At 42.6% G+C, this 26,814-nt stretch overlaps 1 protein-coding gene and 1 non-coding gene across 2 annotated transcripts; both read left to right on the top strand.

Moving 5' to 3' along the window:
- The first annotated feature begins 1,054 nt into the window (after positions 1–1,054).
- Positions 1,055–25,364, top strand: kpnb1 (karyopherin (importin) beta 1). The gene is made up of 23 exons (XM_040124023.1): positions 1,055–1,139; positions 1,492–1,845; positions 2,743–2,801; positions 7,308–7,490; positions 7,594–7,794; positions 8,966–9,118; positions 9,720–9,779; positions 9,946–10,035; positions 11,339–11,449; positions 11,558–11,659; positions 11,769–11,993; positions 12,143–12,334; positions 13,319–13,449; positions 15,499–15,646; positions 16,250–16,321; positions 17,960–18,104; positions 18,873–18,955; positions 19,448–19,555; positions 21,345–21,488; positions 22,817–22,922; positions 23,280–23,394; positions 24,130–24,291; positions 24,476–25,364. Coding segments are annotated over exons 2-23 (2,631 nt in total). The 5' UTR covers positions 1,055–1,139; positions 1,492–1,805; the 3' UTR covers positions 24,477–25,364.
- On the top strand, positions 22,949–23,091 carry LOC120788514. Its single transcript, XR_005707253.1, has one exon. It is a non-coding gene; the product is annotated as a small nucleolar RNA SNORA79 (small nucleolar RNA).
- Positions 25,365–26,814: the final 1,450 nt, after the last annotated feature.

Raw genomic sequence — 26,814 nt, forward strand, 5'->3', positions numbered from 1 at the left:
TGTAGTTCCAGTATCACAGTAAAAGTCCTTCCTGTAGTTCGAGTATCACAGTAAAAGTACTTCCTTTAGTTCCAGTGTCACATTAAAGTAATAAATGAGGTTAAAGGATCACAGTAAAAGTACTTCATGTGGTCACAGTATCACAGTAAAAGTACTTCCTGTAGTTCCAGTGTCACAGTGAAAGTACTTCCTGTAGTTCCAGTATCACAGTAAAGTAATAAATGTAGTTCCAGTATCACAGTAGAAGTACTACATGTGGTCACGGTATCACAGTAAAAGTACTTCCTGTAGTTCCAGTATCACAGTAAAGTAATAAATGTAGTTCCAGTATCACAGTAGAAGTACTACATGTGGTCACGGTATCACAGTAAAAGTACTTCCTGTAGTTCCAATATCACAGTAAAAGTACTTCCTGTAGTTCCAATATCACAGTAAAAGTACTTCATGTGGTCACAGTATCACAGTAAAAGTACTTCCTGTAGTTCCAGTATCACAGTAAAAGTACCTCTTTGTGCAGGGACCTGTCTCCTGTGACTGGTCTCTGATTCTCTCTGACGTGACCGGATCATTGATCCTGAGTCACCGAGGCTTCGGCGGCGTTTTACCGGTGGAGCCGCTTTTAGTTCAGTCCACCGGTTCCCAACCCGGGGGTCGGGCCCCTCCAGAGGGCCGCCAGGTGAAATGAAAGAGGAAGCCACAGGTTTCAGGCCTTTGGGTCCGTGACCTCTTACAAAAAATCAGTGTGTAGTTGTGTCTCTGTCATGTTTCAGTCTCTGAGTTGCTTTGAGTTCATTTCTCACTTCTCACATGGTTTCACTTCAACAACTGATCAAATGATCAATATTTCACTTAAAAAAAACTTAAAAGATCAGAGAAAAGTCTACGAACTGACTCCAGATCAGTGAATCAGAACTTCGTCTCCCACGAATCCTGTGACGACCCCTCAGGTTCACCCGGCGACCCTCTGGAGGGGCCCGACCCCCGGGTTGGGAACCCGTGGACTGAACCATCTACCTGTCTGTGACGTAGCTAAAAGCAGCTCCACCTGGAGCAGCTCCACCGGTAAGACGCTGCCGAAGCCTGCGTGACTCAGGATCAATGAGTTCATCGTGTTATCTATATTAACAACATTTGAACAAGTATGACTTTGACTTGTGATGGAGAATTTTTAGTATTAGTACTTTTACTTAGGTGAAGTATCTGAGTACTGAGTAGGCGTCACAACCCAAAAAGATTGGGAGCCGCCAAGTGACATTTTATAAGATTAGCAACCAGTTACTCCGGCTGTCGAATAGTCTGAATGCAGTGCAGTAAAAAGTACAACACCGTATTTCCCTCTGAAATGTAATGGAGTAGAAGTATAAAGTCGCATAACGTGGAAATACTAAAGTAAAGCACCAGTAACTCAAAATTGTATTTGAGTAATAATACTCAGTTACCTACCACCACTGCATGCGGAGTGTTAAAATGTCCTATGGTCCCCGAATGCAGCACGTCGCCGTCACAGTGCGTGATATCCTTCCGCGGGAGAGAAGCGCGCGGCCCTTTCCCTCCTGACAACACAGGATGCGAACGGGCGGCGGAGAAGCTACGAGACGTTACTCTGTACCACGGCCGTTAACGTTTCCCGCACCATCCGAGTGAAAACTCCGAGCTAGCACCAGGGACCCTCCGCCTCTTTCCTTACAGACTGAACCCGCCCCGTGGCTGGCACCGACCGAGCTCCGTGGAAGAAATATAATCCCGCTGTGATCGCTGCGCGGCAACCGACACCGTCCGAGTGAAGAGAGCGCGCCGGGGACGGAATGGAGCTCATCACGATCCTCGAAAAAACCGTCTCTCCAGGTCAGTAGTGGCATCGCACGCAAAACACGCGCAGGCTCTGGGGCCGGGTTTCGCGGTGGTCGGTGCTGTGCTGGTGCGGCGGCGGGCGGCTCCGGTGAACCGGTGAAAGTTTGAAGGAGGGAAATGCCTCGCTAGCGGGCTGCTAGCTCGGGATGCTAACCTTGCTGACGCTACGGCCTCAACCGCCGCTGCTGACTTAGCACTCTATCCGGAGTTTAATTGCTGTGTAAGGGTGTAAATAATCCGCCAGGTCATCGAGGCGATCTCTAGATGCGTTGTCACATAATTCTAACGTAGATTTCCCCCCGGCGGAGGCGGACCTGGCGGCTGGGTGTAGCCGGTTATCAGCGCCGACCCTGCCCATGCCTGATGTAGCCGCTCTGCTAGCTCGTTAGCCTTTAGCTTGTATCATTCAAACTGTCGTCCGCCTCCTCGCACGCCTGTCCTGGCTTACGTTACTCTGGAGCCGATGAGAGGAGGAAAAAAGTTCCCCCGGCAGCTGCATCAATCAGCTCCTCATGTTTCACACTGAGTTATTGTTGTTTTAACCGGGTTGCTGTTTGTCCACTAAACTTTATTTCCGTCACTTCTGATACTGGCTAATATTAGCATGCTAACCGAGAACCTTCACGGCGGCTAACACGCACGTTGGAGGTTCGGCGTGTCTCTGCAGCCGGACCTGGTCTTATTACCGGCTAAGTTACCGGCATTCATTAGTGAAAAATAAGCGTGAAAATTAGAGTGTTGTGTTTTAAAGAGGTGCTGGAGCAGTTTAACCGCCCAGTTTAGGACTCATACCTTCGTGTGTTAGCCTTCGTGCTAACCATATATGTCGGCTAATTAGCTAGCATTACACTGAATCACCCCTCTCCCCTCCTCTCCCCCCTCTCTACCCAGATCGGAATGAACTGGAGGCGGCACAGAAGTTTCTGGAGCAGGCGGCGATAGAGAACCTGGTGAGTGAGGTGGTTTAACGGTGTGTTTACGGTGGTGTTACCGGTCAGGGTGGAGGGGGGAGCTAACTGACCCGCTGCAACAGACAGGCAGCAGCGTGGATGGAGCTGAGGACAGCTGGAGGCCCCCCTCCCCGCTCGGCTTCTCTGCTGCTGCTGCCTCCACCCCTCCTCTCCCCCCTCCATTAACACACACACACACACACACACACACTCAGCCTGCTGGCGTTAGCGGTTCATGGAGGCAGCTACACCCGTCTGATGAGGTGGGGGCTGCAGGTCTGAGTTTAGTCTGTCTGGTTAAATTGACATAAATGCAAATTTGGTTATTGAATATTCTGCTGATTACTTTCTATATTCAAGTGTTTGATCTACAGAACATCAGAAAACAGTGAAAACGCCCAGCACAGTATCTCAGAGTCTGAGCAGAGGTCTTCACACATCTGGTTTTGTTCGATCGACAGAGTTTACTTTGATAGAGATCGATAAAACCAGCAAATGATCAGATCTAAGAAGCGGGAACCGGAGAATAATCTGTTTTTGTTTGAAATGTGTCAGAAATCACGATTTTCCTGTCAGTTTACTGCTTCTCTTCCCTCCGTTCCTCTGGATAATCCAGAGAGCCTTGTCAGGTGGGGGCAGACATTTCACAGGTATACATATAAACCTGACTGGACAGGTACCAGTAGATGGAAAAGAGATGGCATGATGAGTGAACTGATCCTATAATATGTCGTTCACAAGAAAATCAATGACACAGTCCTGTTTTTTAAGGTTTCTGTAATATCTGTCATATTGATGCACTGTCACCCAGTATTTGTTAAACCTGGGGTTTAACTTTGAATGGAAATTACTGTTTTTAATCATTTGCTGACTAATGGAGGTAGAAGGAAGGACCAGGTCATATGATTATATTCATAGCTTTAGTTATTGTACATGACTTATTGAATTTGATTTTAAACTCCTGTTAATATATACTGCATCATATTAGAAGGATTACTGGTAAACTCAACCTGAGCCTGAACAGAGACTTAATGAGATTCTAGTTTGGAGAGTTGGGAGATGTGACCTCACGTACTCCGAGGTCAACTGTCAGTTTATACCATGTCATTTTTAATATCTCTAGTTTTGTTGGGTAATTGTGATCGGTGTTTATTTAAGTTTGTTTTTTTTTTTTTTTAATAGACATTCATATCTGGTAGTTTTATCCATAAAAAGTTTCTTCTCAGAAAATGCACTGTCATAATATGTACTGACATCGCACCATTAATGTACATAAACTGTGATGGAGGATTTCATCCATGTTGCCCAGGTGTGAATGGTTCAGTATTTCAAGATTGAAGTCTTTAATTTCACAGAGAACAAGTTGTACTGTAAAATGAAATAATTATTCTAGACTGTTCTCTCTGGTTACTGTTTATACAACAGAAATACTTCAAAGTTAAGAAGGAATTTGGAAGAGAACAAACACAACTTTACAAAAATGTGCAATAATATCAAGATATGCTGTGATTAAAAATGTGTTCAGTGTCCAAATTGTCCAACCTCACATACAGTTTTGACTTCCACTGACCAAAATCCCGAGTATTTCCAGACGGGGTTTCTCAGATCGATCGCAGTGCAGATCACACTCTCTGCGGCCGAGTGGGGTCGTGAACTCTCTGCCATCGTTACCACACGGTTCTTGTTGAATTATCGGCACGTTTCATCTTGACCTACATTTCATTTTCATTCAGTGAAAGAGACGTTGTGCGACTCCTGTCCGTCGTGCAGTGCGTTCAGTGCAGTGGCCCAAGCGAGAGCTTGCGAGGCGTAGGGTAGGGTAGTGCTGTTTGTTTTTTATTTGTTTATTTTTTATTTTAAATAATCAAATGTCTTTTTTTACAAATTGATTTCAAATCATTGAGAAAATTTGTTGACAGCGGTAGCACATAGTGGCATAGTGTCCACGTACTAGTTTTTCCAGCGCTTCTGGCCACATGTAGCGGTCTTCATCAGTGGATGGAGTTTGCTCAGTTATCGTGGACTCGGGTCACTCACTTATAACTGAACAAACTTGGTCAAGCAGATGCAGTTGAAGCTCTGAAAATGGTGTGACGCTTAAAACTTAAGTCGTTGTCCACTTTCTAGCTCTTTCCAGAGTCAAAAATGAATTTTCAGAGTTTGACACTATGTATGGTTTTTGTGTTGGATTTCTGAGGCTCCTCTGGACATGTGAAAGTTTTATCTCAGCAGCCTGTGAAATGTCTGATTTGGGATTTTTGAAATACACATTTCCATGTTAGATTTATTTTCTTCAGTTTAGTTGGACCTCTGATCAATGTTAACTTCATCCTGCAGTCAGATAACCACGGTAACTGACACAGTTATAGAGGAGCCGTATGGATGATACAGCGCATCCAGAGATAAACCCGAAGAGGTTTTACTCCTTTTGTTGAAATGACAGTTCAACAAAAGGATTGTGTCACTGTGGAGAAACTCATTGAAAGTCAGACTCTGGAACATCAGATTCAGTCGGATTCGAGTAGGTTTTTTTTATTTTTTATTTGTTTGCACATTGAAAAAAATACAACCAGACTCACATACATACAGAATTTTACCTAAATATACTATATCCAAAGAAAACACGGCTTGTGTAGGAGAGGGAGTAAAACCAGTAAGGGACCGACCGACTACTATAAAATAAAGAACAAAAGTGTTTAACTTCTGCTGAAGCGTCAGTGACTCAGAGAAAAAAGTTTAATGAATAGTTTATAATTTCCCAAAATGTTAAACTGTCCCTTTAACACCGAGAGAGATGAGACTGGCAGGTGTCTCAGTGCTGTGGGTGTAAAGAGCTCTTCTGACTGCAGAGGGGGGCGTAGATGATCAGACATGGAGGGAAGTCAGTAACCACAAACTGACTTTATTTCTGCACTGTCAGTGTGGTGCAGAGTCATGGAGGGTTGACGTCTCAGAGCTTGACGGGGCATTAGGCTGATGATACAGCACTCCCTATAGTGTTTAAACGATATTAATGCACAGTTGGCATTGTGCTGATGTTTCCTGCTTGACTGGAAGACGATGCCCAGTTGGAACAAAGTAATGGAAGAACGGAAAAACAATCAGAAGTAAATGTTATGACATAAAAAGTGATCCAGCACAGAGCAATGTTTTGAAATGTTTTCAAGTTGTTAGAAGGTGAACTAATTTTCCATTACAAAAAGTAAACCTATACCCCTTCACAGTAAATTTCATCACAAATATGCAGGTTTAAAAATAAATAAATAAATTTTATATATATATATATATATTATATATAATAATTTAAATATAATTATCTGCAGCTCTAAACCTTAGTTGTGCTGATGAGTGTGTGAAATATAGTGATTTACGGCACAGTTTCCTGGAGCTGACTGACTCTCACATAGTGTTTTCACTCTGTCCCTCGAGTTTGTGATCACTGGAGTCACTGAGTAAATGTTTGGTCTATAAAATGTCATTTTTCACAGTAACCGTCTCTCAAAGTCTGCGGTGACTTCTTCAAATGTCTTGTTTTGTGCAACATTTTTCAGAAGAGCACAAAATATGAGACTTTGGAGAAACTGGAAAGAGAGTCGATGGAGACTTGTATTTAAAAATAACACATTTGATTATTAAATAGTGGCTGTCATTTCAGCTCTTAACTGGTTATTAAACTGGATGTCCGAACTCCACTTTGTTGAATCAGTTGGAACAGGTAGTCCATAGCTGAGTGGGATAGCACATACTTGTAAAATATGCCAAATAATGTCGCTCATGCCGGTGGTGCATGCCTTTCATTAACATTTCATCTAACTGTGTTGGACACGGTCGCGGCAAAGTTTAGTTTTAGTCATGTTGTCATCTTCATTTTTCTAAAGAAAATTTAATCATCAAAATTTCAGTTGTCTGCCAAATTTGAAAAAAAGAATCTGGATTTCATTAATTGAAAGAAGATTTCAGAAGTTCTCAACATTTACAAGCATGAAAATGAATGCAGAGGTGTTGGGCGCACACATACAAACCCACACACACAGTGTTTTAAAATGTTGTATTTAGAGCTGAAATGATTAGTCACATGACCCAAAATCCACCAATATCGTTTGATAATTTATTGACTCGTCATTTTTTTTCAAGCCAAAAAAAAAAGACACTATCTTTGGTTCCAGGTTCTCAAATGTTAATGTTTGCTGGTCTTTTATGAGAATAAACTAAATATCTGACTTTGGACTGACAAGAAATTTGTCAACTGACTTTGATGAACTGTGATGGACATTTTTCATTGATGTCTGATGTTTTATAGACCAAACGGTTATTTAATCGAACAAATAAATTGCCAAATAATCAGTGATTTAAATTAAATGTTAAACCCTTAAAATGGTTTAGTTATTAGAAAGTATTTTGTGTTTAATTCCGACACAAAAACATACTGCGACGACCACAGTCAACTGTCGAGCGTCTCGTCTGCAGCGTTTTCTCTCCGATCTTAATTTGTCTTTCCTCCCCCAGCCCACATTCCTGGTGGAGTTGTCTAAAGTGTTGGCAAACCCGGGGAACACTCAGGTGGCTCGAGTTGCTGCCGGTCTGCAGGTGAAGAACTCTCTGACCTCCAAAGACCCCGATGTTAAGACGCAGTACCAGCAGAGATGGCTGGCCATCGACGCCAACGCTCGCCGCGAGATCAAGAACTACGTAAGGACTCTGAAAACATTCCCACAGGGTTTATTTAAGGTTTATTTATCTAAGGTAATCATCTCATCGCGTCGCACCTCGTCTGTCTGATTCTGTTTCTCAGGTTTTACAGACTTTGGGCACGGAGACATACCGGCCCAGTTCGGCGTCGCAGTGCGTCGCCGGGATCGCCTGTGCAGAGATTCCCGTTAACCAGTGGCCCGAGCTGATCCCACAGCTGGTGGCCAACGTCACTGACCCCTCCAGCACCGAACACATGAAGGAGTCTACACTGGAGGCCATCGGATACATCTGCCAGGACATCGTGAGTAATCGCACATACAAACACCGACACTGAAGATACATGAAGCATCAGACTTTATGGTGAAATCTGTTTAAAGAGAAAATAATTCAAAAAGCAGAACTGAAAATTGCATGAACATACACTGGTAAATAAAGTAATTATAGTTTACCAGTAGAGATGTTGAGGGGAGGGCTGTAGTGTGGGAGAATAAAAGACCAATTTCACTAGAAAATAAGCAACTCTCGATTTATTTATTTTTTTACAAGTTCATAATAATTTCCAAGAAAGATTCCTTAAAAGAATCCTATAATTCGGCACTTACGAGGTGTGTTATAGGGAAAAAGATTTCCCTCAAAGGAGAAGCTCCATTCAAACAAGGTAAATTACTGATCTAATAAGAAGATACAAAATCAATGAAATGGGAATGTACCAACTGAGTAATGAGTAATAAATTAAAATTACACTGTTCTTTCCAGAAAACTTTCAAGGAAAATATCTGGAATTTACACACACGTAAAATAAAGCATTATTAAAAAATGTAAGTCAGTATTCATCCCATTCCTGCTCACGGGTGTCATCTGGACTCGCATGTTAGTTAAATCCTTTACCCCTGATTGACATCAGTGGTTTCAGAAATAGCAGCCCTGGTTCTCAGAGTCAGACTAACCACAAACCAGAACCAAATTCTACCTCATAATCTCTAAATTTAGACAGTTTCTTCCTCACGACTTTGTCGCATTACAACATAGTTATTGTTTAAATCACCCAAAGTGTGATGGAAACCCTGGCGGCAAACGCTCAAAACAGAAAGGAAGAAACAAAAGCAACAGGAGTGATAATATCCATGATCCACTATCAGTTCTTTTAACTTTTACATAAGGAAGTTTCAGGATGTCCAATCATGGTGGTTTCTCAGGATCACTGACACTCTCCTCATGCAGGCAAAAAGACAACTTCAGATTGCGTCAAACTTGATGAAACCTGTCCTGGAACATGTCTAGTTCCACGCACTGCCAGTTATTACACGTCAGAGTAGCTTAACTCGGTTTGATCCCTCCTCACAGGCGAGAGGAGTTATCAACGGTTCGGCCAAAGGGCCATTTTCAAACGTTCTTTTGTATTTTAAAGCTGTGACAATAGCTCAGTGCTAACCTGATGATGACACTCATTAACCTGGTTGTGGTTCCTTCAGGATCCGGAGCAGCTGCAGGAAAACGCCAACCAGATCCTGACAGCCATCATCCAGGGCATGAGGAAGGAGGAGCCCAGTAACAACGTCAAACTGGCAGCCACCAACGCCCTGCTCAACTCTCTGGAGTTCACCAGAGCCAACTTCGACAAGGAGGTACACAGATATAGACGTACGCTGTCCCGTCGGCCCTAGTTCTACTTAGGTGGTGCAGCTTGGACACAACGTCAGTGAAGCTCCCGAGATCACAGGGTGTTTCGGGCCTTTGATCATCAGACACCCTCCCCAGCCGGTAGTGATCAGCCCTCAGCTCGTGTTCAAATAGCAGGCTACACCACGGATCACCCCTCTTGATCCAAAGCCACCGCGAAGCCTTTTCAGCGGCTACTAGAATTTTGTTTCTCTTCTGCTGTGCCTGCCAGATATTTTCAAAGAATTTCATTCTATGTGCTTTTCAAAAGGTCTTAAAGTCTAAATTTAACTTGAACCTGCAGATGCAAATCAGTGAGAGCTTCAATGGGATTTCCATTAAAATGAAACTTGTCTTACAACTGGTGAAGAGTTGTGACTTGTTTTAAGTTTCTCGAGCCAAATATGTGAGATAAAAGTTGAAATTTAAATTGATTTGCCAAAAATAAGACTGTGAATAGAAATGTGATGGGGTTTTGGATTATTCAGGTCTTTTCTTATGTTCAGTTGGAAACAGATCTTTATAAATGTTTATTTTTCTTTTTTTTTAAACGTTGTGTGTTTTCAGACGGAGAGACACTTCATCATGCAGGTGGTTTGTGAAGCTACACAGTGTCCAGATACCAGAGTGAGTAACATCAGGAAGGAAGGACTGAAATCAAGAGACCTAAATGAACATGCTTTTACATTCAGTAAAAATGTCTTACTGTCTAAGATTTAACTCTAAACATGTTTCCTGTTGACTGTTTAGTGTGTGTTTTTATATCTGTGTTTTAACAGTGTTGTGTTTTCAGGTGCGTGTGGCGGCCTTACAGAACCTGGTGAAGATCATGTCTCTGTATTACCAGTACATGGAGACATACATGGGCCCAGCTCTGTTCGCGGTAAGACAACACACAGGTCAACAGGTCAGGAACTGTGGCTGACTTTACAAAACCACAGCACTGAACATCTGCCCGTATCTGATGTTTGTTTGATTGATTGATTTAGTCTGGTGATTAAACAGCCGTTAGTGTCAGACACTGTTGTAACTGTTTCTGGTAAAAGCTTGATTAAGTTGATGGTTTGTATAGAGACGATGTATTTGAGCTTTGAGGAAAGTCCGACATTTCATGGAAACACTACTTTAAATATTTGAAAATAAAGAACTTATTTTTTTTCAGTGCAAAATAAATGATTGGAAAAGCCGACACTTTTTTATCTTTTGAAAGAATTGTCACCAAGAACTGCAGCGATAGGGGTTTGACATCAATGATCTATAACTCTTCATGATTTAATTGTTTTGTTAACTTGTAAAGGAATAGTATACCTTAAGGGATACTGTATATTAACCTTTAAAAGGGGTGAAATGTTGTTTATTTAGTACAATTTTTATATATTTATTGTCAGAGGTGTTGACAAAATGTTTTTAAATATAAATCATTTTGGTTGTATTTTAAAAGGGGAGAAAAGTTGGAAGAAAGTTAAGGGAAACAGGAGCGAAGGGTTTTGTTTTTTGCCAAATTCAGCTTTTTATATGCAATGGGAAAATTATGGATTTGAAAGAGTCATTGGGGGGAAAAAAAGATGAGTTGTAAACTTTTAGAGCAAATTTCTAAACAAAATTACACAGTGCTAGACAAACTACAAACGTGTAACAAGCGAAAAAACCAAACATTAAAATATAAAAAGAGGGATAATGAGGAGTAATAGACGTTTTACAAATAAAACAAAAGTACAGATGAATGAGGTTGGGTAGACAGATGACGTGTAGATGTGTTGGTGAGTAGAGTGTTTTTACATCTGTTGTCTGATCAGTTATCTAGTTCAGCGTGGCTGCTGTGTGGTCACAAGTAGAACTGTGTCATCACTTTTATGAATGTTGCCTGCAGACCTGCAGTAGTTCTCCTTCTCCTAAAAATTGCATATTTTCCGAAGTTAGAAGATGTCCGAGTTAAATGCTGATGTTGTTTTGAAGGTTTTTTATTTTGTTATTTTCTAAGTCAAACAGTTTTTCATTAACATGCAGAAATGGAGTAAAGGCACAATGACAACTTTCTTTCTTTTTTTTTTATGGACTCTGAGGGTCTGTTACGGCGGCTGTAACTAACGTTTGGATTTTGATGCTTCAGCTCAGGAGTTAAATATATTTTTTGTCTTGTGTGTTTGCTGTTCCTTCTCCCTTCCCCTCTTCCTCTGCGCTCTCAGATAACCATCGAGGCAATGAAGAGCGACATCGATGAGGTGGCCTTACAGGGCATCGAGTTCTGGTCCAACGTGTGTGACGAGGAGATGGACCTGGCCATCGAGGCCTCGGAGGTCTGTGTGAGCAGACTTTGTTACTTTAACAGTTTTTCTCAGTTTGTTAAAACCTCCCATCTGACTGCTTTTTTTGGTCTGTTCCTGTTTGGTGTTGACCATTGGCAGGCCTCGGAGCAGGGACGCCCCCCGGAGCACACCAGTAAATTCTACGCCAAAGGGGCCCTGCAGTACCTGGTCCCCATACTCACCCAGACCCTCACCAAACAGGTAACTCACCTGATGAAGTCTTACCTTATCATCCTTGCAGTTTTGTTCCTTTAGGAAGGTTTTATATTTAATTCCACTGCCTGCTGTTGATTTTTCCATCCCCCCTCAGGATGAGAACGACGACGATGATGACTGGAACCCCTGTAAGGCAGCAGGTGTGTGTCTGATGCTGTTGGCGACCTGCTGCGAGGACGACGTGGTTCCTCACGTTCTGCCCTTCATCAAAGAACACATCAAACACCCCGACTGGCGCTACCGCGACGCATCCGTCATGGCCTTTGGATCCATCCTGGAGGGACCTGAACTCAACCAGCTCAAACCGCTCGTCATACAGGTCGGTCGCTAACTAACCAGTTCAACCCCTTGTATTGAGGTTACCTGCTTACTGTTAATGAATGAGGTTCCGCAGAGAAAGACAAACAGGATCCTGAGCCGTCCGTTTTCTTCCTCCCTCCGTGTCCCGACCATCTGCCCCCCCCCCAGGCGATGCCGACCCTGATCGAGCTGATGAAGGACCCCAGTGTGGTGGTGAGGGACACCACGGCGTGGACGGTGGGGAGAATCTGTGAGCTGCTGCCTGAAGCTGCCATCAATGAGATCTACCTGGCCCCCCTGCTGCAATGTCTGATCGAGGGTCTGGGGGCTGAACCCAGGGTGGCCTCCAACGTGTGCTGGGTGAGATGTGGGCTCTGACATGGGGGGGTCGACTGGAACTGTCAGTTACTCACAGTGTTAGTGTGGAAGGTTAGAGCAGGTGTGGATGGACAGACCAAATCAGGACTGAGTCTTTTTAAACCTGCAAGTGTTTAGAAATGACAAAACATGAGGGAACATCAGTGTCCGACTGAACACCGCAATGTTGGAGATGGAGCAGTGAGTCTGAAACCACACAGATAAACTGCATGTTTGAAAAGAAACAGATCGTTAAAGAAACATTTAGGCCTCTTCCACTGCAGGAGCTTTTGTTTTTAGGAACCTTAAATGCGTTTTAGCCCTACAATCAACACATGACTCCATTTCCTCACATAAATTAAGTACATTTCCATCTGTGTTTTTTTTTTTTTTTTGTGTCAGAATATTTACCTGGTCTTCAGTTATGCAGATGTGGTTGAAACACAAATACAAATGTGCAAAAGAGACTCGTAGTTCTTGATTAAAAGCCCTTTTCAACCAAATGGCTCCAGGAACTATGAAACCACAGGAACTATAAGATTAGATAACGTAAGAACTTTTCATTCTCAGTATACATTGCAAAATAAAAAGAAAAAAATGCATATAAAACAAAGACAGATGCAAATCACAAATGCACTTTTTATGTTTATAAATTGTAAGCAGTGACATTAGTTACAGTACAGGGTTCGTATGATCAGGAGAAACCTGGAAAAGTCATGGAATTTTGAAAATTGCTTTTTCTGAGCCTGGAAAAGGTTTGGAACAGTCAGGGAAATTAGTGTCTCAGATATTTATTTGATCATGTTCAAATCAGCTTAGAAAATGTTTATGAAATTTTACTTCCTGTACTAACATCCAGTCTACCCTGGCCTGAGGTGCAGCTCGTACTTGTAGAATAAATGTGCAGGGCCAACAATGTCCGGCGTCACATGGCTGGTTTTTGTTCGCAGACGCACCAATGTATGTCGTCTCTCTTCCTCCTGTCAGGCGTTCTCCTCTCTGGCTGAGGCGGCCTACGAAGCCACAGATGCTGCAGAGGACCAGGAGGAGCCCAGCACCTACTGTCTGTCCTCGTCCTTCGAAATCATCGTCCAGAAACTCCTGGAGACCACAGACAGGTGGGCTGATGGAGAATAGGTGTATAGGAAAATTAATACAAAGAGAAGTCACACAGGTTGTGTGTGGCTGTGATATTGTTTTTTTTGCAACAGTCAGATTAAGGACCAATGTCAAAGTATCTCACACTCTTTGTGGTGAGACAGTTTCCTGTTTCCAGTTTAAAGTGAGAAACTTTAAAATGCAGCCGAGCGTTTCACTGAACGGAAGAGGAAAGTTTGAAAATAAAAATCTGCCATAGAAACAGAAACTCTGAGTGTTAGACAGAGGACAGATTGGAAATGTAGAAGACAATGTCACAGACTGAGGTCAGACTTTGGTACAGTGAAAGTTACAGAGACACAGATAAACCTTTTCAGAAAACGTCAAACACCAAAACAACGGGACGATTTTATCTTTTTTTTTTTCTTTTTTTTTTTTTAATTTTCAGCTCAGACACGTAGATGTAGGGAGGGCTTTTCACCAGGAGCGCAATCAGTTGATTGATCGATTAGTCAGTTGACAGAAAAATAACCCGCAGCTGTTTTTAATAATTAAATCATTAAGTCACTTTTCAAGCACAAAAGTGAGAGCTTTCTTCAGATCCAGACATTCTGGGGATTTGCTGATTTTAATCTTGTATGATGGTAAATTGAACAACCTTTAGACACTGGAGTGTTAATTGGAAAGAAAATAAGAATCTAAGGCTTTAGAAATTGGGGGGGGTTTTTTTGTTTTTTTACTATTTTCTGACATTTTATAGAGCAAATTATTGATTAATCAAAAAAATAATCAGCAGGTTAATTGATAATAAAAATAATCGTTACTTGCCGTTTTAAAAACCTCTCTTAATCTGATGTTCAGCATCAAACTTTTTCCATCCTACTTCTATTACTACTAATCACTGCCTTTAGTAATAAAGGGGCCATTTAAGAGACATAGCAATGCACTGTTTTTTGTTTTTGTTTTTAAATTGGAAACTGAGACAATCACAGGTAGAGACAAAAAAAAAATTGAAATCTTTACCCAGATCATTAGAGCTGTTACTCTCCTTCATCACCATTTCCACGTCGACCTTTTTCTATACAAAAAGTGTCAAGTTAGATGTTATCAAATGCCCTCAAAAAGTCCAATTTAGTTTCTAAAGTATTGAATTTTTTCAACAAAAAAAAAAGACTAACACAAATCTTGAATTTTATTTTTTAGCTTCTTAGCATTTTTAAAAACTGCGTGTAACAGTAATCACTGTACATGTTTTACAAGCTTACTAAACGTTACCTCATAAAAATCTGTGGCAACCCTCCTGTGCTCAGGATATCTGCAAGTCTTTGTATTCTGTTCCCTTAAAACAGGCCTTAGGAAGTTTTAAAAAGTCTCACATTTCATTTACAATGGTCTCGGTATATGTTTTCTTACCTGCGGTAGAGTAATGTTTTTGTCGGTTTTCAGCAAAAAATGTGACAAGTTAATTATTTATCTGGGTCCAGGCATAGACAGATCATGATACAATGGGCCCCTGGGCATAGACAAGTATAGGACCCCAGACTGAAAGAGATGACTGTCACTTTGGGCCCCCTGAGCATGTTCAGTAATCCATATAGGGTCATGGTCATCTTGATTAGTTATATTGCTACGAACTATTGTTTTATACAACTGGGAAATCCAGACAAAATAAGTATCAGTATCAATAAATGCACTTAGATATGATGATAAATGATTGGAGGACTTATTCTTTGTTTTGTCTTTTTTCAACTGGTAGGGCCATTCAAGTAAAAAACACATAAAATTTCATTAATAAGGTCTTAAAGTCTTAAATTTAATTTGGTGGACCTGCAGAAACCCCGTGTGGTGGTGTTTTATCATTTTGAAGGACAGTCTCATTTTGACCACAACTGGTTTCAGTGTAACAATCATGTGCATAAGTGGGCTTTAATGTGTATAAATGTGTATAAATCCATACAAATCCAAACAGTGTTGCTGTAGTGATGGGATGTAGTCGACTACTGAGAGGTGGTTCCTGTGTTGCTGTTGATTTGGTCTTCATCCTGATGGTTCCTGTGTTTCCCGTTCAGGCCTGACGGTCACCAGAACAACCTGCGCTCTGCTGCCTACGAAGCTCTGATGGAGATCGTCAAGAACAGCGCCAAGGACTGTTACCCTGCTGTCCAGAAAACCACACTGGTCATCATGGAGAGACTGCAGCAGGTCCTGCAGATGGAGGTGAGACACAGAAGAGACGGGTGAAGGATCGAGGGAACAGAGGAATTTTAGTGTCAGGACTCTTTGGTTCAGGATTTATTGTCTGTAAGTGACAAATACGAACGTTTTTATGTGGTAGCATTGTCCTGATGAACAAAGCTGGAAATGGTTTCTGAGGTTATTAATTCAGTCTGATTAGTTTTGTGTGTGTTCTGTAGTGGAGCGGGAACTGCTTACGTGGATCGAAGGACTTCATTTGAAAAGGGTTACTGCATTTCTGTCAGATTTGAGAGTGAAAATACTTCTAATTTAACTGAATCTTTCATTGTCAGTGAGTCTTGTGATGTGATTGTCAAAATGATTAACAATTACTTTGACAGTCAGACTTTTTGTTCAGTCAAGTTTATGGTCTAAATTTGCACAAGTGCAAAAGTTTTTTTGTCAACTGAGCAGAGTTTATTCTTGAAGCGCTTTTCAAACACACAGTTCAAAGTGCTTCACTAAAGACACACAAATGCTTTAGAACAACGTTTTAAAAAATAAAATCAATGAATGTAATTAAACAAGAAGCAGCAGACGAGATCCAGTTACAGAGTAGTAACAAGTTGCCCTGTGTGTCACCAGTCTCACATCCAGAGCACCTCAGACCGAATCCAGTTCAACGACCTGCAGTCACTGCTGTGTGCCACTCTACAGGTGAGACCACACACACCCGAGCTGTCAATCACACACACACACATACTCTCTCTTTGGTTAACTCAGTTGTGTTCATGCTCTGGTATCATTTCACTTCAAGTCCCCGTATTTACATTAATAATCAGGATATTAACATGTAATAATATATAGATATAGATCTATATATCAGTTTTTGACGGCCTGCATGCCCTACGGTAAGAATCTCTGACAGTAGCGTAATGAAAACCTTAATTAGGTTATTTGACAACATGTCCAGCTTGGGCCTGTTCATTAGCCTGATAAAGCAGAGTTGTTTTGATTCAGCGAACACTAGCCATCACAGTTTGGATGGAACGTTAGACGTTAACGTTATTTCCATGGAAACTAACATTAGCTGGAGTACTTATTATTCCAGATTCTACCTGTGTAACATTACTGATGTTAGGGCTCTGGACTACTCGTTTAACGCTAATAATGTAACCGTTTTCTGACGATTACTGCGCCAACTCAACGTTAACGTCAGCCCCCGGTGGTTCCATTTTCTTTATGCTGATGTTCGCCAGGCCTAACACTGTCATAACCACGACCTAATTAAACGCTTTGCTGTTGGATTTGTTTTGGAACAGGAGACTAAGTCATGAGACAACGGTGTGGACATTTAGATAATATGGACCCACGTTACTCAGTGGTGGAAGAAGTATTCAGATCCTTTACTAAAGTAAAAATACTCCATCAGGTGTAAAAGTCCTGCATTTAAAATCCTACTGAAGTAAAAGTACACGAGTATTACTGTCGGAGCTGCTCCAGGTGGAGCTGCTTTTAGCTACGTCATGTACGGGGAGAGAGTTTAGTCCACTGGTTCCCAACCCGGTGGTCGGGCCCCTCCAGAGGGTCACCAGGTGAACCTGAGGGGTCGTCGGATGATTCATTGGAGAGGGAAGAAGAAGAAGACAGACAGTTTGGATTATATCATCTGTTTTCTGTCTTTCTCTAATCTTTGATTTGTGCTGAGATATTGATATATTTGAACAAGTCTTGAGGGAAAAATCACAATTTGGCAAAGCTGTAAGACGTTGGAAGCCACTGGTTTAATCTTTGACACTGTGTTGTGTTTTAAAAGCTTGTTATATGATCATTGTGTAAAATCTTCATCTTAAAAGTAACTAAAGCTGTCAGATAAATGTAGTGGAGTAAAAAGTACAGCTTTTCTGTCTGAAATGTGGTGGAGATGTATAAAGTAGCATAAAATGGAAATACTCAAAGTACAAGTACCAAAAATTTGTGCTTAAATATAGTACTTGAGTAAATGTACTCGGTCACTTTCCACCACTGATGTTACTATGATGTCGTTAAATGGAGCTCGTTACAGCAGCCTTAATATGTCGCTTGAGAAGGGGCCAATGCCAAGCTCACTGAAAACAACCAGCTGAATTGAAATCACCTCGTCACAGCTTCAGTCGTGTTTTGTAAAATCAGTTTATAAAGGTCAGACCTGAGCCCATTTAACTATAATTACACCAGTACGTACAGGTTTACGTACTGATTATACAGGATGAATAGGTAGGCTTAAAGTGTTACCCATGCTCTTATTGTGACATGTAACAACAGCAGCAGTTTTAGAATAAATGTCAGATTGACTGTTTCCTGTTTTTATTACAGAACGTTCTTCGTAAAGTTCAGCACCAGGATGCCCTGCAGATCTCCGACGTGGTGATGGCGTCTCTGCTGAGGATGTTTCAGAGCACCGCCGGCTCCGGAGGCGTACAGGAGGACGCGCTGATGGCCGTATCCACGCTGGTGGAAGGTACACGCTCTGAACCCCACACACACACAAATAACTGTACAGTGTACATCTCTTGCTACTTCTGCTGCCACAGCAGCGCTGGTTGAAGCCTGGAAATGTTCAAATCAAATTAAATGGATAGTTCACGACACTGGTCAGACTGTTCAGCTTTCCCACGTGTTTATTAAGTTTCTCGTGCTCAGTTTGACTAATACCTCTGGTCCAGACGGGCCCTTTCGAGTCTTTGAAAATATTTTTCAATATTCATTCGGATCAAGGGAGTCACTGCAGTGGAACATTGCATTAAATGTTTTGATTATATTTTGACAAATCTGTGATGTTGCTGTTTTGTTATATGGAGATTTGTATTGAACAAAAATCCATATTAATATTGTGATTGATTTAAAACATTGCACGTTGTCAACGGGCATTTGTTTGTTCTGGGTTTTTGAATTTTTCTTTGAGCGTTAAACTTAACCAAAGTGTGCAGGCAATTGTTGATCTCTAGAGTGAGACTGTGTCGCACTGCACAGTCTACAGTCACATTACTCTGCCGGCTCACATTCTGAAAACTGAACACTTTTAACAACTAAACTAGCTTCAAAAACGGTCCGTTCCTGGATCAGGGCTTTATCAGACTGGGTGAAAACCTGATACCTGAAGAAATCCCCCATAATGAGGGGTTCAGCTCTGACATTTGAGACTTGGACTGTGTGAAAGCACCACATGGTGGCGCTGTTGTCACGGAGCTGCGGTTCACTGATGGTAGACTGCTGGTTTCTGTTTCAGTTCTGGGCAGTGACTTCCAGAAGTACATGGATGCCTTTAAGCCTTTCCTGGGTATCGGACTGAAGAACTACGCTGAGTATCAGGTAGGACATGAACTTCTGTTTCACTGTTGGTCCAAATGAAAATACGTCAGTTTCAAACCACAACCGGGTTCAGTCCCTCTGACGTAAAGAAAAATAAATGAGAGCTTATCCTTTATACCTTTCAGCTTCTCCTTGTTGTTTCCCCCTAATTAAAACTGATGTAAGCCCTGTTCAAGCAGCACTGTTTTATTTTTGACATAACAGCATGAACTGCGTGTTTCTTTTTTCCTGTTTGTGTTGTTCAAATTGATGAATGCATGAACTTGTATCTTGGATTGACTGACGTCTAACATACACCCAGTGTCCAGTTTATTAGGAACACCCAGTCCAAACTAAGTCAGTCTGATCCAACAGTCCAGTAATCCTCCTCCAGTCCTTCGTGAAGCTCATGTGTAATGATATTGATGACGTTGTAGGTGTGTCTGGTGTCTGGTGTGTGGTGGTGGTGGTGATACTGTTGTTGAAGGTGTGATGATGATGATGTTGTTGAAGGTGTGTCTGGCGGCGGTGGGTCTGGTGTGTGACCTGGGCAGAGCTCTGATGTCCAACATCCTGCCTTACTGTGACGAGATCATGCAGCTGCTGCTGGAGAACCTCGGGGTGAGGAAGATGTCCTGTTGTGTCTCCTCCTTTCTGACTCACCCTCCTCCCTCGTTGTCATTTTTCCTCTCACCCTCTTTCTCCTCCTCTTATTATTCCTTCACTCTACTTCTCCCCCTCCGCTGTGTCCTCCCTCTGTCCTCTACATTCATCCAGCTGTTTATTAACTTTCTGTTGACGGACTGTTAGTTTCCTCACTAATGAATCTCCTGTGTGTGATGTGTGTCTGGTCTGTGATGATAAATCATGCACCACGCTGACTGTGATGTAAAACCAACCACGTTTATCTGAGACCTCCACACTTTGTTTTTTTTGTATTGTCTGATTTTTCAGACAATGAGAGAAAAACCACCTACATAGCATTTTCTGTATTGTCCGATTCGTTAAAGGAGGATTCCGGTTTATTTCAACTGTATTTCCCATGAATGTGGCTATTGTGGCTGTATGGTTCATGCTAACTTTGCTCTCGCCGCCTCCATTGTCGAGATTCACAGAAACAAGGATTCGTGCTAAACGGCATATATTGGGGCAACCGGCATGAGCGTCCTACAGCTTTCCAAATAAGCATGTTTTTACATGAATCGTTACAAACCTTTTATCCTCGAAGATTCTGTTTCACTGCCAGATTTAACTAGAAAGGCACTCAGGAGAGCACATACCTCCGCCAAGGCCAAATATGAATTACTTCAGAACGAAGCCGTAACGTGTGCACGAGCGCACCAACCTCACCACGGCCAGTCTGAGTCTTTTTCTTTAATCCGCTGTTAAATTATTTCTGTGCAAACTGTTTAGTTGTTTAAAAGTATGGTGTGTTTACATGGCTCGTTCTTCTCACACTGTCCCCCTCCCTTTCGTTCTTCCCGTCTTTGTTACTCCTTCACCCTGCTCATTGCTCTCATCCTCTTCTTTCTTTTTCCTCCGTTGTTCTCTCCTCCACATCCCTGTTGTCCGCTATGGGGATGGGAATTGAGAACCAATTCCGAATTGTCCGAACCATAGGAATCTTCTCAAAGCTGAAGGTTTAAACAAGTACATGTTGTGCAATCAATGACTTCATTAGAGTGTGTGTGTGTGTGTGTGTGTGTGTGTGTGTGTGTGTGTGTGTGTGTGTGTGTGTGTGTGTGTGTGTGGCAGTTATAACTTTTAATAAACCTTGCCTTTGGCTTAGTCACTTGATTGATTCTCTTGAGCTTTGTTCCCTCAAGGCCAATCTGAGTTCTGTTGTATCGATACAGTGACTCATAGAAGTTATCGCAAACTAAGACAGTTTAGTTTTGCAACCTCAGAATCAGTGTGTAGTAAATGTAAGTTACAGCTCAAAGTGTCGTGAAGTCTGAAAATATATTTTAAAAAAGGCTTAAAGTACTGAATTTAAAGTCAGGATTCCTCCATATATCAGTCGCACGCCGCGCCACCAACATTCTCAACCTGTGGGAAACACTAATGTCTGTAAAATGGTCATTTCAAGTAAGAATGGAAACGCCACCAATATGCTGAGACATCATTCTACACAACATGGGCTTTAGTAATTCCAGGAATGACCCTCTACACACGAATACCGCTGCTTCCCATCGGAGGGGCTCGTCCGTTCCCACACAGAAAATTGATCAGGAATCGTTGAGGAAATCAAAGAATCAGACCGATAAGCCGATTCAATAAACACAAAATAAAAAAGGTCTTATCAGTTCCCATCCCTAGTCACTGCAGATGATCTTCTCTCAGTGTCTTGTTTAAACGCCTTCAGCTGCTGGTTCTTCACTAAACTCAGTGTTTCTGTGTGTCTGTTCAGAATGAGAACGTCCACCGGTCGGTGAAGCCTCAGATCCTCTCGGCGTTCGGGGACATCGCTCTGGCCATCGGAGGAGAGTTTAAAAAATACCTGGACATCGTCCTGGACACCCTGCAGCAGGCCTCACAGGCTCAGGTCGACAAGGTAAGCGGGCGCAGGCGCGCACACTGAGGAAGTTTACCTCGATTTAAATAAACGTATTCACGTTACAACTAATAAGCACATCCGTGGGGATCCGTTCAGAGCCACAGTAGCAAGAAAGAGAACACCGAAAGGCTGCACTGGTGGAGTATTTTACTTTTCAGTTTCATATGTGAACATGTAAAACAGTCATAGGACGAAACAGCCAAAACCACAGACAATGCAAAAATAAAAATGTGAATAAAGCAGAAATAATCCAGTTTGAATCATCAAGACCTACGGCTCGGTGCTGATACATATTTTAAACTGCAGGTTTTGATATTATTGATTCCTTTGTTTTTTAACTTTCACCTTCACCATCAAATGGAAGATTGTCTCAAACTATTTTACAATAAACGAAGAAAGCGAGTCACGCGAAGAGTTTAGTCTGATGTTACTTTAACCCTTTATCAAAATAGCTGCTGATCAAATTCCTATCATTTGAGTAATGGACTATGTTTCAGCACTAATATTAATGAATAGTAATGAACCTCTGTGTGTGATGTGTGTCTGGTCTGTGATGATAAATCATGCACCACGCTGACTGTGATGTAAAACCAACCACGTTTATCTGAGACCTCCACACTTTGTAGTCTGACGAAATACTGACCCCATGGAGCTTTTCAGTCCGAGCTTCGTACGACTGTTTGTGTTGAGCTTTCTAAGCTTATTTCCTTCCAGTTTCCTGTAGTTTCACCCGTAAACGTCCTTGGTAGGGGCGGCTGTGGCTCTGGAAGCGGGGCGGGTCTAATCGCGGGGTTGGTAGTTCGATCCCCAGCTCCTCCTGTCCGCACGTCAAACCCCAAATCGCTCCCGACGGTCAGACCTGCACGTTGCGTGGTAGCTCGCTGCCATCGGTGCGTGTGGATCTTGGATAAAAGAGCTTCAGAAATGCACCGGTTTTACTGACGCTGTTCAGAGAGGATGGAAATAATCGGGTGCTGAAATCTGTCAGTGAATGGCTGCTCAGATGATTAGTTTTGTTTTTCTTTGATCGGATATTTACGGATTTAAATCAATTTGATTTTAATCCTACATTTCATTTCAGCAAAGTTTCCTTTTGTTAAATAAAAGGTTTTGGAGAAAAATTATCCAAATAATTCAGTGTCGTATTATTCAAATATTCTCCAGTGTCCAGCTTTAGGTCACAGACTTTGTCATCTGAAGGGTTTCAGCAGTCGGGAACATCAGTTTACAACCAGTGGTGTGATTCTGATTAAAAGCAGTGAGACGTCAAACTGGACTCAGCAGCAGCAGCAGGAATAAAGCTAGTTTTTCTGATTCTGTTTCAGACGGACTACGACATGGTGGACTACCTCAACGAGTTGAGGGAGGGCTGTCTGGAGGCTTACACCGGGATCATCCAGGGCCTGAAGGGGGACCAGGAGAACGTCCACCGTAAGAGACGAGCACACACTGTCAGGTGACGTCGGTTCCTCCTCCTGGCTGCAGTTAATCAGGAGGATTTTACGACGTCGCAGAGAAACTCGGGTCTTTTTCACCCAGGAAGCTTCAGGCTACAGCCGAAAATAAAAACGGCTCCCTGGTTTTGCGAGACCCAACACACACACACACACACAAACGGTGCCGGTCTGAGTCACAACATCAGAGGATTTTAAAAGCTGTCATTCATAAAAAGCTGCATGATCATGAACATTTTGGTTGAACTGTTTCTTCCTTCTCCCTTTTTATCCTGTCTTCCCTCCCTCCCTTCTCACCTCGTCTCTCTACTCATCCCCCTCCTCCCCCCTGTAGCTGATGTGATGCTGGTTCAGCCTCGGGTGGAGTTCATCCTCTCCTTCATCCATCACATAGCGGAGGACGAAGACCACTCTGATGGAGTGGTGGCCAACGCTGCCGGACTCATCGGGTGAGACGCTGCTCGGGTTTAATTTTTTTTTTTAGAGTGCAGCCGACGACAGTGTGTTTTTCTGAACGCCGCCGCGCACCGCGTCTTTACCCTCCCGTCGGGTTTTTGAACTGGTGTCAGGGCTGCGTTTGGTCTGTGAAGAGAAATCATGCACCACTCTGACAGTGTGATGTATAACCCAACCCAACATCTGAGGCCAACACACAGAAAACACCTGACTTGTTTGTGTTTCGGCGTCTAAGGTTCTCATCAGACCCGTTTTTGTTGTCTAAGCAGGAGGTGAGTGTTTTACCTGGGTCTGGGTCTCTAAACAACCCTATTCCCAGTGCTGGAGGTTTAGCTCCTTTCAGGCCACAGAGTGCAGGACACACTAACACGATATTTCCTTTTTTATTACACATTTTAATTTGAGCATTTGCATTCAGGTTCTCGTATTTTCCATTTTCAGCAGTTTATGATTCACTTTTTCTGTATAAAAAGTTAATCAAATTTTTTTTTTTTTTTTTGCATGTTCACAATATCAATTTGTCATCTCATAATTCAGTTTTCTTTTTTTTCTTTTTTTTAAGTTGTACAATAATTTTCTTTCATTTTATCTTTTCATCTTAATTCTGCTGAAGTTCTTTTCCTCGTTTTTAAGGATCCTGTTTTCTAGAGTTTCAGTTCTTCCACATTAAAAGCCACAGTTGTTTGTTGTTGATGTGCGTTTTTACGTGTGTGTGTGTGTGTTCTCAGCGACCTGTGCACGGCTTTCGGTAAAGACGTGATGAAGCTGGTGGAGGTTCGTCCGCTCATCAACGACCTGCTGACGGAGGGTCGACGCTCCAAAACCGCCAAGACCAAAACGCTGGCCACCTGGGCCACCAAGGAGCTCCGCAAGCTAAAGAGCCAGGCCTGGTCAGATACACACAACGCACAGAGAAAGCTCCTTTTCTTCCCGCCTGAGTTTGCAGCTGTAGAATGTCCTGGGATGTGTGAGATGTGGAACCACAGTGTCATGGGCAGGCTCGTGTCCGAGTCACTGTTTCCTGTCGCAGCTCGGCCTCATGACGTCTTTCTTTTCTTCTTCTTCTTCTTTCAGATTGTTGCTGGTCGGGGAAAAGAGAGAGAGCTGTGAGAGAGATCGACATCAGTGAACAATGAGGACAAATTGCCCCACTGGAATTAACTCTTCTGTCTTTGTCGCGAGCGTCCGGTCGAAGCAGAAGTCGAGTGAGATGAAGTGAGATGAGTGTGTGTGAGAGAGAGAGAGAGAGAGACGTGTGAGCGAGTGAGCGAGCGAGAGATGATGACGTCACACCACCCTCAGATCCAGCAGGCGACGACTCCCCCTCCTCCCCCTCCCCCCTCCTGGACGGCCTGTGGACTGGACTCTGACTCCCCCCTCTTCCCCCCTTTAAACGAAGACAAACTTACCTTTGAGCCTGCCCCCCCTCCTCCTCCCACAATCCACCTCTCTCGCTGTAGCCGGGCTCTCCTACGACATCACAATGACGTCACTGACCCACTGCCGCCCCCCACGCCGGGGGAGGGGGGGAAGGAGGGGAAATGGATAAAAACACGACGAGAAAATGAGACTTCTGTGGAATCAAAGATACGAATCGAGCGGACTTTGTGGACTTCTGTGGAAAACTTTAGATTTTTGTTGCTCTTATTTTTTCTTCTTCTTTTTCCGAGCACTAAAACAGCGACGGAGATCTGACGGACACGAACACCTCCACCTGCTCAGTCTGCAGCGTTCGACGCTCCAAACAACAACAGCACTAAATTCCTTCAAAATAAAAGTCCAAACCCGACAAGGAATCCTCAGAGAGCGAGTGCCAAATGGAAAATAAAACCACCTCTAGCCCGAGTGGTGGGAGCTGCTGGTGAAGCGTTTCAGTTTTTATTTCCCCGCTGCACTTGGTTTGGGAAAGGGTCACTCACCATTTTTGCTTGTTTAAAAAAAAAAAAAAAAAAAAAAAAAAAAATTCAGAGAATTGAAGACATTTGTATAAGGTTCTATTTTTCCATTGCTATGATGAAAATAAAGTTAAAAAAAAAAAACAATAAAATGATATGAAACATTCCCCAAGCAGTTCTGGTGATTTCGGTTTTTTTTTTTTTTTTTTTTTGCCGTCTGTTGGACTCCTGGACTGATGAAACGTTCTGGACTCTGCTGATTTGAAGCTGAACTTTGGCTCTTGAGTTCGGTGGCCGCCTCCCACTGTCGGTTTGTTTACCCGACGCCGCAAAGAACCATGATTTTTCTTTTTTCTTTTTTTAACTCACTTCATGGCTTGTTTGGTAGCTTCATGGCTTGTTTGGTAGCAGCAGCTCGGCCGTCGCTCCTCGCTGACGGAGTTTTTTTGGGACGTTGAGTTTGTAGTTGGTGTGAAAATCTCGTCTGACATGAAGTTTGGACGCTGCAGAAACCTGCGAGCACGCTCAGTGCCACCTGTCCGCCTCCGGCTCCGTGTCTGGATCGCTTCACCTTCAGTCAGTCCCGATAATCAACGTTAGACCAGAGAAAACATCTGAAATAAAGTCCAAATTCAACTTTCTTTGAGTTGACAGTGAAGTGTTTCCAGCCTTGGAGGGCTCTTATTTTGTAGAGGTGTGGCAGCAGTAGAGGGAACATACTTCCTGTGTTGACATGATGAACCTGGCAACTCGATTACTGAATTGTGAATCATTTAAAGCCGATCTGCTTTTTATTTCATATTCAACTTTAGTGAACTAATAAAGTCTATATTGTACTGAACAATCTGCCGCTGCTTCTTCTGATGACACGAAATGAAAACACAAACATCTGTCTGGGGTGGGGGGGGGGGCTGGTTTACAGATGTTCCCTGCTGTGGTCTCAGTCCTGACTGTCTCCTGTGGGCAGCAGTGCATCCCCATACCTCCCTTTTTTTTTTTTTTTTTTTTTTTTACTTTAATTTTTAAACGATAATCAGCAGAATTGTGTAGGACAGATGCACCAGTTTGAGCATTATTGCCTTTTGTTGAGATATTTCTAAATTATATTTAAAATATAAAATACTGATGATAAAAGTTCAGAGAAGGATAAATGAGATGAGAAAAGAAAAAACATTGGGTTCAGGGCTGAAGCTCATGTGGTCACGGTCCACCGGTGCCGACCCACACTCCATCCAGCAGGAGCACTGGGTTTCCGCTCGGGGGTCATAAAGAACCGAACCAGATTCTCCCAACAAAGATCCGTCCAGGTGGATGAATTAGTGCAGGTTCGCCGAGTCCCCCGGGTGTGTGTGTCCTCATCTCTCCCCAGCACTGCCTCACACAATGAGCAGCTTTTGTTCATCGGGGTGATGAAACATCCGAGTCCTTTGTGAGACATTTTCTGGATCATTATCTTTAATCTTTAAAATAAAATAATGAGTAAACCTGTGAGCCCTGAACGTCAGGATGAGAAGCTGC

The sequence above is a fragment of the Xiphias gladius genome, chromosome 3 (genome assembly GCF_016859285.1).
Source record: "Xiphias gladius isolate SHS-SW01 ecotype Sanya breed wild chromosome 3, ASM1685928v1, whole genome shotgun sequence".
Lineage (NCBI taxonomy): Eukaryota > Metazoa > Chordata > Actinopteri > Istiophoriformes > Xiphiidae > Xiphias > Xiphias gladius.